The following is an 11,971-nucleotide window of genomic DNA, read 5'->3' as shown; positions in this document are numbered from 1 at the left end:
CTCCGGAGTGTGATGGACTTTTAAAAATCCAGGTTTAAAAATTCCTTGGGAAAACAATCATTTGCTTTTAAAAAGAGGAAACCTTTGAAGAGGTTTGAACATAAAACGAAGTGCTAAAAAGTCAACTCAGAATAAAAGTGGCTTACCATGGTATGCAGTATTTGAAAACAAGCTGCTGGGGAATTTACCGGAGTGTGAAAGAATTATGAAAACAGATCCATTTTGGCTTAGAGCCCTCTGAAATGTGTGATAGGGCTGTAAGCATTTTCTCTGGGATAAATGTAAGTTAATTTTCCAGAGAGAGCTTTACCATCAGTTTTAGACACCTCTCTTCCTGGGGACAGAAAGCTTTATTTGCGGCAGTGGGATCCTAGTTATATGGAAGGAAGACTTTCCTATACGTACATCGCTAATCGTTAAATGGGCTGCACCTTTCCCTTAATAGGAAAAGATCTCCTGTTGTTTTGGAAAGACCAAGGCAGCTCTCTGACGGGAAGGGCTCACTAGTGGTGAGCTCCGTGACTTTAGACACTTTGTTCTTCAGCCTCCTGAGCTAAAGTGAAGGATGTGGCTGGGGTCAGAGGCGGGGACTATGCATTTGTGTATGTGTTTTCTCATTTCCGCTTCCCCTTTCAAGCTTGCAACAGCAGTTTAATGAGGATAGAGAGAAAGGTACAATATGCAATATGAAATTTTCTCACTGTCCTCACTGTCCCGATACCTGGGAAGGGCCTGGCCCAGCTTTGATAACTGCTTTACTTCAAACTCAGCTCTCTACCAGCAAACTGGTGAGTACAACTTCCACCTCAATTTTAAGGCTATACTGATTTAGGGTAGTGTTGAGAGAGAAAAGGAAAAGATCAGAGAAAAATCAGGCTGTGAAGAAAAGGGAAAAGTCAGGAGCAAATCTCCCACACCCCTGACTTCAACTTTAAAAAAATTCATCATTGTGCCTCTCAGAACAAGGAGGTTCCTTTACTTTCTTATTTCCTTCGTATTACCAGAGAAATACTCTTTCTGGGGTCACAAAACATGGGTTCCTTTGATGACCAGAATCAATATTTAAAATTTTTTACCTTTCTCACTTGAGAAGCTCCTCTCTTGTCCTGCTGTACTGACTTTTGCTGTAAATTCAATCTGATTCTAACTTTGAAAGGTTTTCCAGGAGAAAAGTTTCTTAGCGTCATTACAGGTCTCGTTCTAGTGTCCTTAACTCTCACTACTGGAACTACCTCACATAAATCAATTTTTCTTTTTGTGGGTATGAACTCTTTTTTCAGAAGCCATAGAACAAAACCATTGAGGAGATAAACTACAGAAAGATACATTGGGATTACATATGAAGAATTTACACAATTGGACAACCTCAGGCCAAATTAACTGGAAGGCTCAAGACAGATTACTACCTGTCAACGCTGGTTTTCAGGCTGTACATCTCAGAGATGGACATGTTGACCACTCAATGACCTACATAATCCTGGGGTGCAGGGGGATGGATTCTTTGCTCCTCCAACATCCTTGCCGCAGTGGTAGCCAGGCTGAGCATGTCACCAACTACATGAGTTTTGGGGAGGGTAGAGGACTGGAAAGATCTACTCCACTGGGGTTTTCCCAGGCCCCTGCTGGGCTACTGAGCTCACCAGTGGGTGGTGGAAAAGAAGTAGGTCCCCAATGCAGAACAAGAACAAGATAAAAGAGCTCCAGAGAAGTGGCTTTATAAAACAACAAGGATTTGGAAAAGATACCCAGAGAAGTACTAGTGACTCTATCTACCACAAATGGCCCAGTAGAGAGACCAGGGGACTTTCTAAACAATACATGGCAGTGCCAAGGATAGGAGGTTGGGAGTTGGAAGCTTTCAACTCATGTGTCCAAGCTTCAGATTTAACAGTTGTTAGGCTTGAGTGATTAGAGCTAAAGATCTGGTGTGATTTTCTTCTAACATGAATTATTATTAAGAAGAGGGTAAGCCAGATTTATTATCTGTCTCTGCATATTATCAAAGATAAGCTGGATATGTAACAAAGGGGGCAGAAAGAAATCTATCAAATGATTTCTTATCCACGAGCACCCCGGGAAATTTAGAAACTCCTTCCAACCTTACTAAGAACACTTTCTTATAACTCCTTTGGTCTTCTGAAAGTTAGATGAAGTCCTGTGACTAAGCACTATGTTGTGGCCATAGAGACCCAACACAGTCATCTCTAGTTCAAGGTTTATGATTCATATTCTAACAGAGAATTGAGAGGAAGTATGGGCCCAGCTCAGATCACGATTCACAAGGTCCAAGCTGGTTTACAGTAAGGGAAGAAGATCAGATATTTACTTCCACTTGATGACTGACAACTGTGCTGTTTTCCACCTAAAGGACAATACCAAAGTAAGTCTTCTGATACCCACTGTACTCTGTGCCCTGCCTACATCCAGGCCTAATGCAGAGAGGCTTGAACACAGATTTTGGGGAGAAGAGAAGGTTCAGATATTGTGAAAGAAAAAGAGAGAAGAATGAAAATGAGTACAGGAGAGAAAGATCTTCATTACCAAAGAAATAGAAATAAAGCATTAAAGATATGAATTCATAGAACTAACTTGATGATCAAGAAATCTGCACATTCTCTCTCATTTTTCGACTGAGCTATCTGTAATCCAGTCAGATGAACTGATGTTTCTTATTTTTGATGTCTTTAGAGCCCATCCAGATGAAAAAAATGTAGTGTCTCCTGACAACGAGAGCACAGGATGACTTTTTTTCCCCAAATATACAACTTTAATGTTTCCTGTAGTAGTTTACAAGTCTTGCATAAAACTCATCCACATCAGGGAGGTGGAGGTAAGGAAGAAATGAAAGGAGAGAAAAAGAGGTCTTAGATGGTTTTCTTTCAGTATTTATTCAGCTAAACTTATTTTGGGAGAGAGTTGATTAAAAAGGAAGGGGAAAAAGTTATGTTGATGAAGTGGCATTTTTTTTGGTGTTATTGATCAACTAACATCCCCCCTTTTCCCTGAAATAGATTGAAACGCTCCTTTAGACCATAGAAGTCTCAGAATGCTCAAACGCTATACTCAGGGTAATTTTTGTTCTGAAGATCTGACAAACTGCAGTGACATAAAAGAAACTTCAAAATTTGGAAGATATTTCTTATCTCTGAGGCCATGTAAAAGGATGTTGCAGTTGGGGTGTGTAGAATGGGGGTGGGGAGCAGTCAGTCTGGCTTGAGGTGGGGTTTGTCCCATCTACAAACAGAAATGTTGGCTGTCCTGGGGTTTCCCATGGCCTTCTACAAATGGTGGGGATGTATGTCTTGGTTGTGAGTTTGGACAAGATGTGGAAGGTCTTATGGGCCCCATCATGGAAAGTCCGTTTCCTTTTTCTCTCCTCCCACGCTTGTTTTTACTCTCAGTCCCAATTCACAGGCACTGCTTGGGGTGTAGGAACAATACAGACAGAAGAGAAGAGAGGTCTCTGTCTGATAGATTTTCCTGGGAGGAGGCCAAGAACGTTAAAGAAAAACCTGGGGCTGGGTCTTAGAAACCAAGAGTGGCAGGAGAAAGGCTGTCTGATGTAGAGGAAGAAAGCACACACCTGGGACCCAGAACTTGTGAGTGTGAGTCGCATTTATAGCCATTAATGTTCTATGTGATTTCGGGTAAGCCTCTCTCTCTCTCTCTCTCTCTCCATCTTCATCTCTTTTTCTTTCTCTTTCAGTTTCCTCAACTGCAGAATGAGTGACCAGGATTAGATGATCTATCTGATCCCTTTGGACGTTAAGTAACAGTGAAGGACCCAGTTATTGCTTCTTTTTCATCTGCACTTTACAGCAACATCCCTCTCTCACCATCTGGATTTCACACACACTACTGTACCCTGTTGTTCACTCCTTCCTTCTTTCCTTACTCCTGAAAACGATCCAACTTTAGTGAATGGTTTAGACTTGGGGAAGATTAATAATAATAGCTGTCATTTACTAAGCACCTCCTTTATACATCAGGGACTTAATATACATCAACTGGTTATATTATCTGTTTTATGTATGAAGAAACTTAGGTTAAGAGGGGATAAGTAATTGTACAAAGGACACATATACAGTAAGTAGACAGAACTGTGATTCCAAACAAGGCTTACTCTTATTTCATGCTCTTTCTACAGTTTTCCTTTTCAAGAGTTACCCTTACCGAGCCCCTTAAAAATATTCCCATGGTGAGATATCTGTAAGCAGAGCTGACATTTAGCAGCTCTGTTGGCCCGTACTGGTTGTTAAAATATGTCCACACCAAATTATGATCAATACCTATTGCTCCAAGCCTTCTGAGTGTCTATGACCAGGCCTGTTATCACAGCCCTCCCATAAGATTCCCCAGACTGGCACCAAACACTCAGTGCCACGCTAGTCATGCAATTGTAGGACGCAGCTACACAGTTGTGACTGGCATCAACTCTGATTGGTCTGTGCCATCCCCTCACTGCTGGTAAATATTCGGAATGCCACAACAATCTAAAGGTAATGTGAAGTTCCGGGCAGACTTTCTCCTCTCAACTGAAACCTAGTTGGGCCCTTGCTGCTAACCCACTCTGTAAGCTTAAGGAAGGCAACACTGCTTCATAATCACTAGTTGGAGTCAAGGAGAACCATGCTAATAACCAAACAAAGCAACCTTCCCTTCACTAAGCTAGTCACAAAGCCAAATATAAATTACGTTTGGTTTATGCTGCCTCTTCTATACTAGACTGTAAAATGGAGAATTTATGTAGCATATGAAAAGGAGAATTTACTAAAATAGCTTCTCCTTTCCTTTATCCCAGATTACATTTACGGCTGACACCTGGATGGTGATCTTGGGTTTTCTTATTCTATTATTGGTGGAAAGGCTGTACAACTGAAGCCCAACCAACCTGAGTTTAAATGTCAGCAAGATCGTAAATATATGACCTTGGACAAGTCACATATCTCTTTGAGCTTCAGATAACAATAATTAGCTCAAAGGTGATTGGCAAGATTAAGTGAAGTCGTTCCCGGGAAGGTTTTATGGATACATATAAGGTACTCAATACATCTTATGGTGTATTATGAGTTACTGTGAGTACCTATTGCTTTGACTTGCTTATGTTAATATATAGTGAAGCTCTGACTATATTCCTCAGAAAACAGAGATTAAGAAGTATGTGATGTTCTCAGTGTAGTGATAATAACATACCCATAAAGGTCTGCCACTAAAGTTACTGCTTCTGCTGATGACTTTTGTTCAAAGATATTCATTTTAAAGCTCTTGACAGCTCCCTAATATTAAAACTCTAGAGGTGATTTTTCTTGTCTAGCTTCAATCCTATCTGTTGTAATTTCTATTTTTAACGATAACATCCTCAGAACAGAGATAATTCTCTCCTATTTTATTTGGTTGTAGTCACATTCCAGAACACTTGAAAGATTGTGGAGAAATATTTGGGGAGTGGAACTCTAGTGAAATGTCAGGAAGAGGAAAGGAAAAAGGGCTGGAAATGATAGCAAAAGGAAAAAGTAATGCTTTGGAGTGATTTAGACAAGTAGCAATAGTTTTATGTTGTTTTTGGGGGGGAGGGTTGGGGAAGTAGTTAGTTGGAATGTCAGAGAAAAGACATCCACAGGCTTTAGATTTCCATCCTCATAGAAGACAGATTAAATATAAGATTATAATATAAACCACATTGAAAAAGGTGGTACTCAGATTCCAGAAGGAACTTTTGACCAAGGAATGAAAACTTAGAATGGAAAACTCTAGGAAATATTTTCTGAAGATAGGAAAATTTGATAGTTTAAGCTTATAAATTCAATTAGACTTACATAACCACTATATTAGATCAACAAAGGATTGGCATGTCTATGCCCCAAAGCTTTTTCCTCTTCACTACAAGGTATACAAAATATACCTATATATTAGGATTTGAGACCCATGTGGAAAGTCAGGAGCACCTGTCCTATGATATATAGTAGATAAGGATAATTTTTCAGCACCAGTGTGATTCTTGTTTCTCTGCAGATACAGCATTTACTGAGCCCCTTCTGTTGCAAGATACTGTGCTGTTCCCTGAGACAGGATTTAGGGTACAGGTTACAAGGAGTGATGGACAGCAAAGAGAGCCACATATCTTTTGTTAAATATGTTATAAGCACGTGTGCTGGTTGCTAGAGGTAAGGAACAGAAAGGAGATGACTTGCGTAGGCCTTCAAAGGGTAGATAGAATTTGTTTGGGTAGTGAGGAAGCGGGATGAAACTGTACAAGCTAAAGCAAAGAAGCAGAAAATTCAAGAAGTGCTGGAGGTCAGTGAGCAACACCTGACTGAATCATACTCATTTGGGCTCCTTCTTAGCCTCCTTCACTCAGGCTCACCATTTTCTGGGGTCAGTCAAAGTTGGAAGTCCAGGAAACCCATAAGTCAGTATCCATTTGAAAGGGAGTTTGCTAAATGGAAAGTAACTCCAGAGGCCACTGGACCGTTTCTTAATCCTTATGGGGAAAACGATACAAACGCATTTTTATAGGTATTATTCCTACAAATATTTCCTATTCAAATAGAAGAAATTCATAAACATTGGTGGTGGTGGCAAATTTGTACAACATCAAGTCCCACCAATTCATGTTTTAGAAGATAAACCAATGCCCGGACAGAAAACCTAACTGACTTGCCAGGAATCAATTAATTGGACGCAAAGGTTGGAAGAATGGCCAAGTCTCCTGATTCCTAGTCAGTGCTCTTCACTGCACCAAACCTCATTGTATATATAGGTGTATGTTCTTGTATGACTTGTTTGGAGGAAATATCTCCATGCCCTTCTCACTATTACAAGGCGACCCAAGGCCTTCAAGGGTGTCATCTTGACAGCTGTATGCACCCCTCCTTCAATTCTTTCTAACACTCTCACTGCTGATGTGCTTGAGTGATAATCACTTGCTGCTTCCTCCAGATTTCCAAAAAGCGTACCCCGTGTCTTATCTCCCAGCAGCATAACTTCCTCCTATTACCACTAACCAGATGATTCTATTTCTCCCTGCCTCATAATATTGCTATACTTATAGTGTTCCCATATAACATCCCATGGACAGATCTCTACAACCCAAGTGTGGCAGAGATTGAAAATTAACTTATTCAGTTCTTTGTTCCCATGTCCACTTTGCCACAATTGAGAAGATTAGCTTAGATATACCTTGCTTCTTTTATTTCAGACTTGAGACCATTGTTGCTTTTTTCAAGTGAAGAAAATATTCCATTCTCACCCACACTGCTTAGAAAATGGCTGTCATTGTCAGTAGGCAGAGTCCTTAACTTGTCTAGCCTTCTTGTTGTCATTACTATAATAACCATTTATCTGTAAGCCTTTCTTTGGAACTCTTAAGCATTGAGGATTCTGTTTTCATAGGCTTTTTTTTTTTTTTTTTTTTAGATATTTACATTAAGTAAAACTTCTGTGCACAGGACAGAATAGCAAATAGAAATAATTAAGAAACTACAACTTCTGTTCACAATTATAGAAACACCTAGAGAAGAAACAAGTTATAGAATAACTCTCAAATTCATCTTTTTTCCAACTTCCAAACCAAAACATTTTTACATGCTTTGTAAACACGTAATTATAAGTTTATTGTTACAGTGTTGAAGCTAATCTCCCAAAATATATCTATGATGACTCTGTAAGGCACTAGGCTCCTAGGGGAAATAGTCACCTACTAAATATTCATTCATTTAGAGAATAAGTATTTATTAAGCAACTACGATGAGTTAGGTTTCGTTTTAGACATTAGGGACACAGCAGTGAAAAACCCAGACAAAAATTTCTGTCCTCATGGAGCTTATATTCTAATCAAAAAAGTAAATAATAAATTAGATTAACAAATAAAATATAAAGTACATCAGTGATAAAAACAATGAAGAAGAAAATCAAGCAGGGAAGGAACTCAGTGAAAAGTGACCATTGTAGGCTGTAGAAGCCAGGCCTGGCTTCATGGAGAAAGTCGGTTAAGAGCTGATCTTTTCAGGTTAAGTGTGCAGAAGGCTGAGGGGATGGAGGGTGGGGACGTGGTAAAGAACATGAGAAAAACCTAGGGTTAAGAGAAAGATAAACATTTGGGGAGTGGGCAGAGGGGAAATTAGCCTATATGAATGTAATATATGTTCAAAGATGTGGGAAGAATGTATAATAGATTCATATCACAGAGGATGCTGAAACCCAAGTAAAAAGGCAATCTCAATTATTGAGAATCTGGCACTGTACTAGGCTAGAGTGTCCTCATTAAGAAACGAAGACCAGAGAGAGGGATTGAATCTTCCAATGTTATACCATGAGCAAGTGGCAGAATAAAGTATGGGAGTCAAATATTCCTCCCTCTCTCCCTCCCTCTTTTCCTCTCATCCTTTCTTCCTGCCCTCCTGCCTTCCTGCTTTCCTGCCTTACTTTTAAATACCCCTAATCACCAAAAATGTTCTTCTTCTGAGCTGACATGTTTTTGTGATTTACGTGAAGTCCTTTTGCTCTGGGAATTGAAGATAATAGGCACGTCAGCCTTTGACATTTTCTTCTGTGGTCTCACTGACACCAACCTGGATCTAAATATTTTAGAGATCCAGAACTAGGTAAATAAACTCTAATCAAGGCTTTTTAAACTCTTCTCCTAAAATCTTTCTAGTGGCAGTTTCATCCCCTTTTTATCATCTCAAACGGCTCTGACCAGATGGCAAGTTATCTCTGCTACCCTTCTTTGTGGCTTCCCTATGTCAGAAGCTTAATTCAATCATTTAACTTCTCCTGAAAAGCATAGGCAGTGGACAAAGGGCCAGGTGCCCAAGGTTAACCAAGTTTTATAGTGCAAACTGCTCTTTCTCCTTGGAGAAAAATGTATCTTAGGTTGGACCTGAAGTAAAATCATTGAGAACAAGCAACAGTAATTGTGTATTGTTTTTCACTGGCTATGTTTCATCTATCGCAAGGCAGCCAAAACAATTTTATTACCTTAGGAATGTGTTTTGTGTTCAGGTTGTTCTTTTCAAAAATAGCTACTTCAGTGCCTAAATTGTTGAATGCCTCACTAATGATTTTGCTTCTAAAGTTTGAGGAACAGAAGTCTCTAGAAACTGGTACTCTTCTTATTTTTTTCTTTTTATTTTCCCTTCCTCCAAGGGTAAGTAAGGGTAAACTCCAAGAGTTTCAAGTGTGGCTTTGACAACGAAGTCGTGTATGGCACCTCCAGGAAATAGAGGGACAAGGCAGCTGAGAGCAAGGGTCCCACTGCCACTGACTCACTGTCATGGGTCGTGAGTGTGGCAGGTGGGAAAGAGGCAAGAGGACAGATATAAACTAATGAATGTTCACTAGCCTCCAGTTTTTTCAAGCTGTACTTGGACAATTGAATGATTCCTCCCCTTTTTCTTCCTCTTTGAGTAAGTGACTAGTGCCATCAGAATTCACCTTTCGGAAGAATACAGAGCTGTTGATTAGGCAGTGCTAAATGAAATATAAATTCATTGATGAACTAGAGAATTAACTCATGGCTATGGGTAAACCCAAGCTGACAAAGTAGAAAGTGATGATCCTGAAGGTGGTAACTGCTAATTGCTCAAGGCAAGCTTTCCTTGTTGCTTTTATTGTGGGATTTTTTTTTTCCCCAGAGAAAAATCCTATGAGAACCCTAATATATAAAACAGGAAACAAAACAAATCATATCCCGAATGACTGTAGTTAGAATGACATCCTGGTGGTGGGAACTTAGAGAAACTGTTCAGCATTTGAGATCTGAAAGTTCTTCATATATCTTTATAAGGATCAAATAAAGTAAATTTTATAAATTGCTATTGTAAAGATATTTTGATTTTAGTGGAAGATTCTGACAGACAAAATCCTTAGATTAAAGAAAAGGTTTTCCAATACAATATTTCAGCTATCATGAGAAATAGCTATTCTTTAAGTCAGAAGAGCTTTCTCAATGTTCCTTAAATCATGTGACGTTTCTAGACTTACTGATTTGAAAGACATGCCCTGGCATTTAGAGTTTTCAGGCATTTGTTTTTTTGGAAGGTGGAGGAAGGGCTAGAATCTCCTCCCATCTCCCCAATGGGCAGAGAGGGTTCATGTTCCCTTCTGTACAGACAGGAAGGAGGTGGGGGGCAATCCAGGAAGTGGTGGTTTCCAAATGGAGGATGAGGGAGTAGCACTGTGTTTCAACTCTCAGGACATCATCACTGTGGCAGGAGGCCCTGAATTCTGAACCAAGGCCATGGAGGGCTCCGTGCTGAGCCCCACGTCCTGGGAGAAGCGACGGGCCTGGCTCCGTCAGAGCCGCCACTGGCAGACCCAGGTCTTGGAAGAGGAGGCTGCAGCTGCCCTGCAGGATGTCCCAGATCCCGAGCCGTCCAGCCTGGATGACGTTTTTCAGGAAGGTAAGAGGCAGTTCGACATCACACGTCCACGTTGTCTTGCAGGGAAAACACGGCATCAGGCCCAGGTCTACAGAGTGTGGGCAGTGGGTCCCTTGTTTAGGCTAGGCCCTCAGGGAGGCTCATTTTGACTGGCTTCAAAGAATTTAAGGGGAGGAGGGTAAAGTAATACAAGATATGAATAATGTGAGAAAGAGACAGGCCTGAGACTAGGAAAAAGAAAGAGGCACATTTTTGTATCATCCTGAGAAGCTGTCCGTAGGATTCAAGGTCAGGATTCTATGTGACTGTTATAGGATGTTTTATTTTGTCTATAATAAAGTAACACTCAACTTGAATGCAGGACTCTGGCTAAAACTCTGTCACTAACAAGCTGTGTGACCTTTGGCAAGTCACTCACTTCTCGAAGACATATTTGTCTCATTGAAATAGTAGTAGGTAGTACCTTTTCTACACGCCTCTCAGAGCTTCTTTGAGGTTCAAATGAGACTATAGCCATGAGAGTAAAAAAAGTTTTTAGATCTTGTATAAATGCAAGATTGTGCTTTTTCTTTTGTTTTGTGTGTGTGTTGTATTTGTTTTGTTGTTGTTTGTTTGTTTGTTTGTTTGTTTTGAGAAGGTCCACCCCTATTCCTAAACCTAGGAAAAGAGAGAGCAGTGGGCCTGATATCCTGGGCATGTTCCAGGTTCCTGGGAGGAAGGGGGCAGGGAGGCAGAGAGAGAAGAAATACCCAGTATTTTTATACATGGGTATAGTCCTCTCATATCTTAAAGAAAAGTTTTATGAAGGAAAAAAAAATTCATGATGTGGCATATATAAGAATAAACTTGAGAATGGTGTGAGTTACAAGGAAGAAGTCTGGTTGCCTTCACTTCTCACACTGATCTGATGCCTGACTTTTCTAGGTAATCCAATCACTAAGATTGAAGACTGGCTGCAAGATTGTGGGTAAGTGCTAGAGATGCGATGGGGTTGAATGTCGTTGATGGTTGGACATGCTAACAGGCACTGACTCGTGGGAACTGAGAAACAGGGAATGGGTTTGAATTGAACCTAATGATTAGAAGTGAGGTTGCAATTGGTAGTGGGGGTGTGGACTATGAGGGTTTGGGTGAGTGTGAGCATTGGGGCTGTGACTCAAGTACAACTCTGGTCTGAGACTACATTAGAATGGAGGTCTGGAAATACATGTTGGATCTAGTCTAAAGCCAAGAATGATGGAAATCTGTAGCTATGGGAAATGGCTAGGTTTAGTTCCAGATCCCTATGCCATTGCTTTTTCTCTTCAGACTGAAGTCTAACGCTGTGTAGCAAAAGAGTTAGAAAACTAGTTCTTATGATCAGAGTAAGACATCACTATTGTTATTTATTTCTACTGCAGAACTCAGGAAGAGGGGCTAAGGATTTTTCAGTCATTCAAAGCGGTGAAGAATTGGAGCAGGCACTTCAAAGCAAAATGTAGTATTTCTTTCCTCAGAAACAGTTTAAAATATGAGACCCCACAACCCATCAGCCTGTATCATTTTAGGCTCAGTCTATCCAGATACAGAGGGGAAAGCTTCTGTGACCT

The 11,971-nt window shown here is 40.3% G+C and overlaps 1 protein-coding gene across 2 annotated transcripts in view; it reads left to right on the top strand.

The window, feature by feature from the left end:
• The first annotated feature begins 626 nt into the window (after positions 1–626).
• TESPA1 (thymocyte expressed, positive selection associated 1) overlaps positions 627–11,971 on the top strand; it is a 32,703-nt gene continuing 21,358 nt past the window's right edge. Inside the window, exons 1-3 of one of the 2 annotated variants that reach the window (XM_081060258.1) lie at positions 627–788; positions 10,196–10,403; positions 11,307–11,349. In XM_081060258.1, coding sequence (XP_080916384.1) covers positions 10,241–10,403; positions 11,307–11,349 — 206 coding nt within the window. In that variant the 5' untranslated portion in view covers positions 627–788; positions 10,196–10,240. The remainder of the gene's footprint in view (positions 789–10,195; positions 10,404–11,306; positions 11,350–11,971) is intronic. The other variant, XM_081060257.1, reaches the window with a different exon arrangement.

Source organism: Rhinolophus hipposideros (assembly GCF_964194185.1).
Source record: "Rhinolophus hipposideros genome assembly, chromosome: 9".
Lineage (NCBI taxonomy): Eukaryota > Metazoa > Chordata > Mammalia > Chiroptera > Rhinolophidae > Rhinolophus > Rhinolophus hipposideros.
This window is presented reverse-complemented; position numbering and strand designations above follow the sequence as displayed.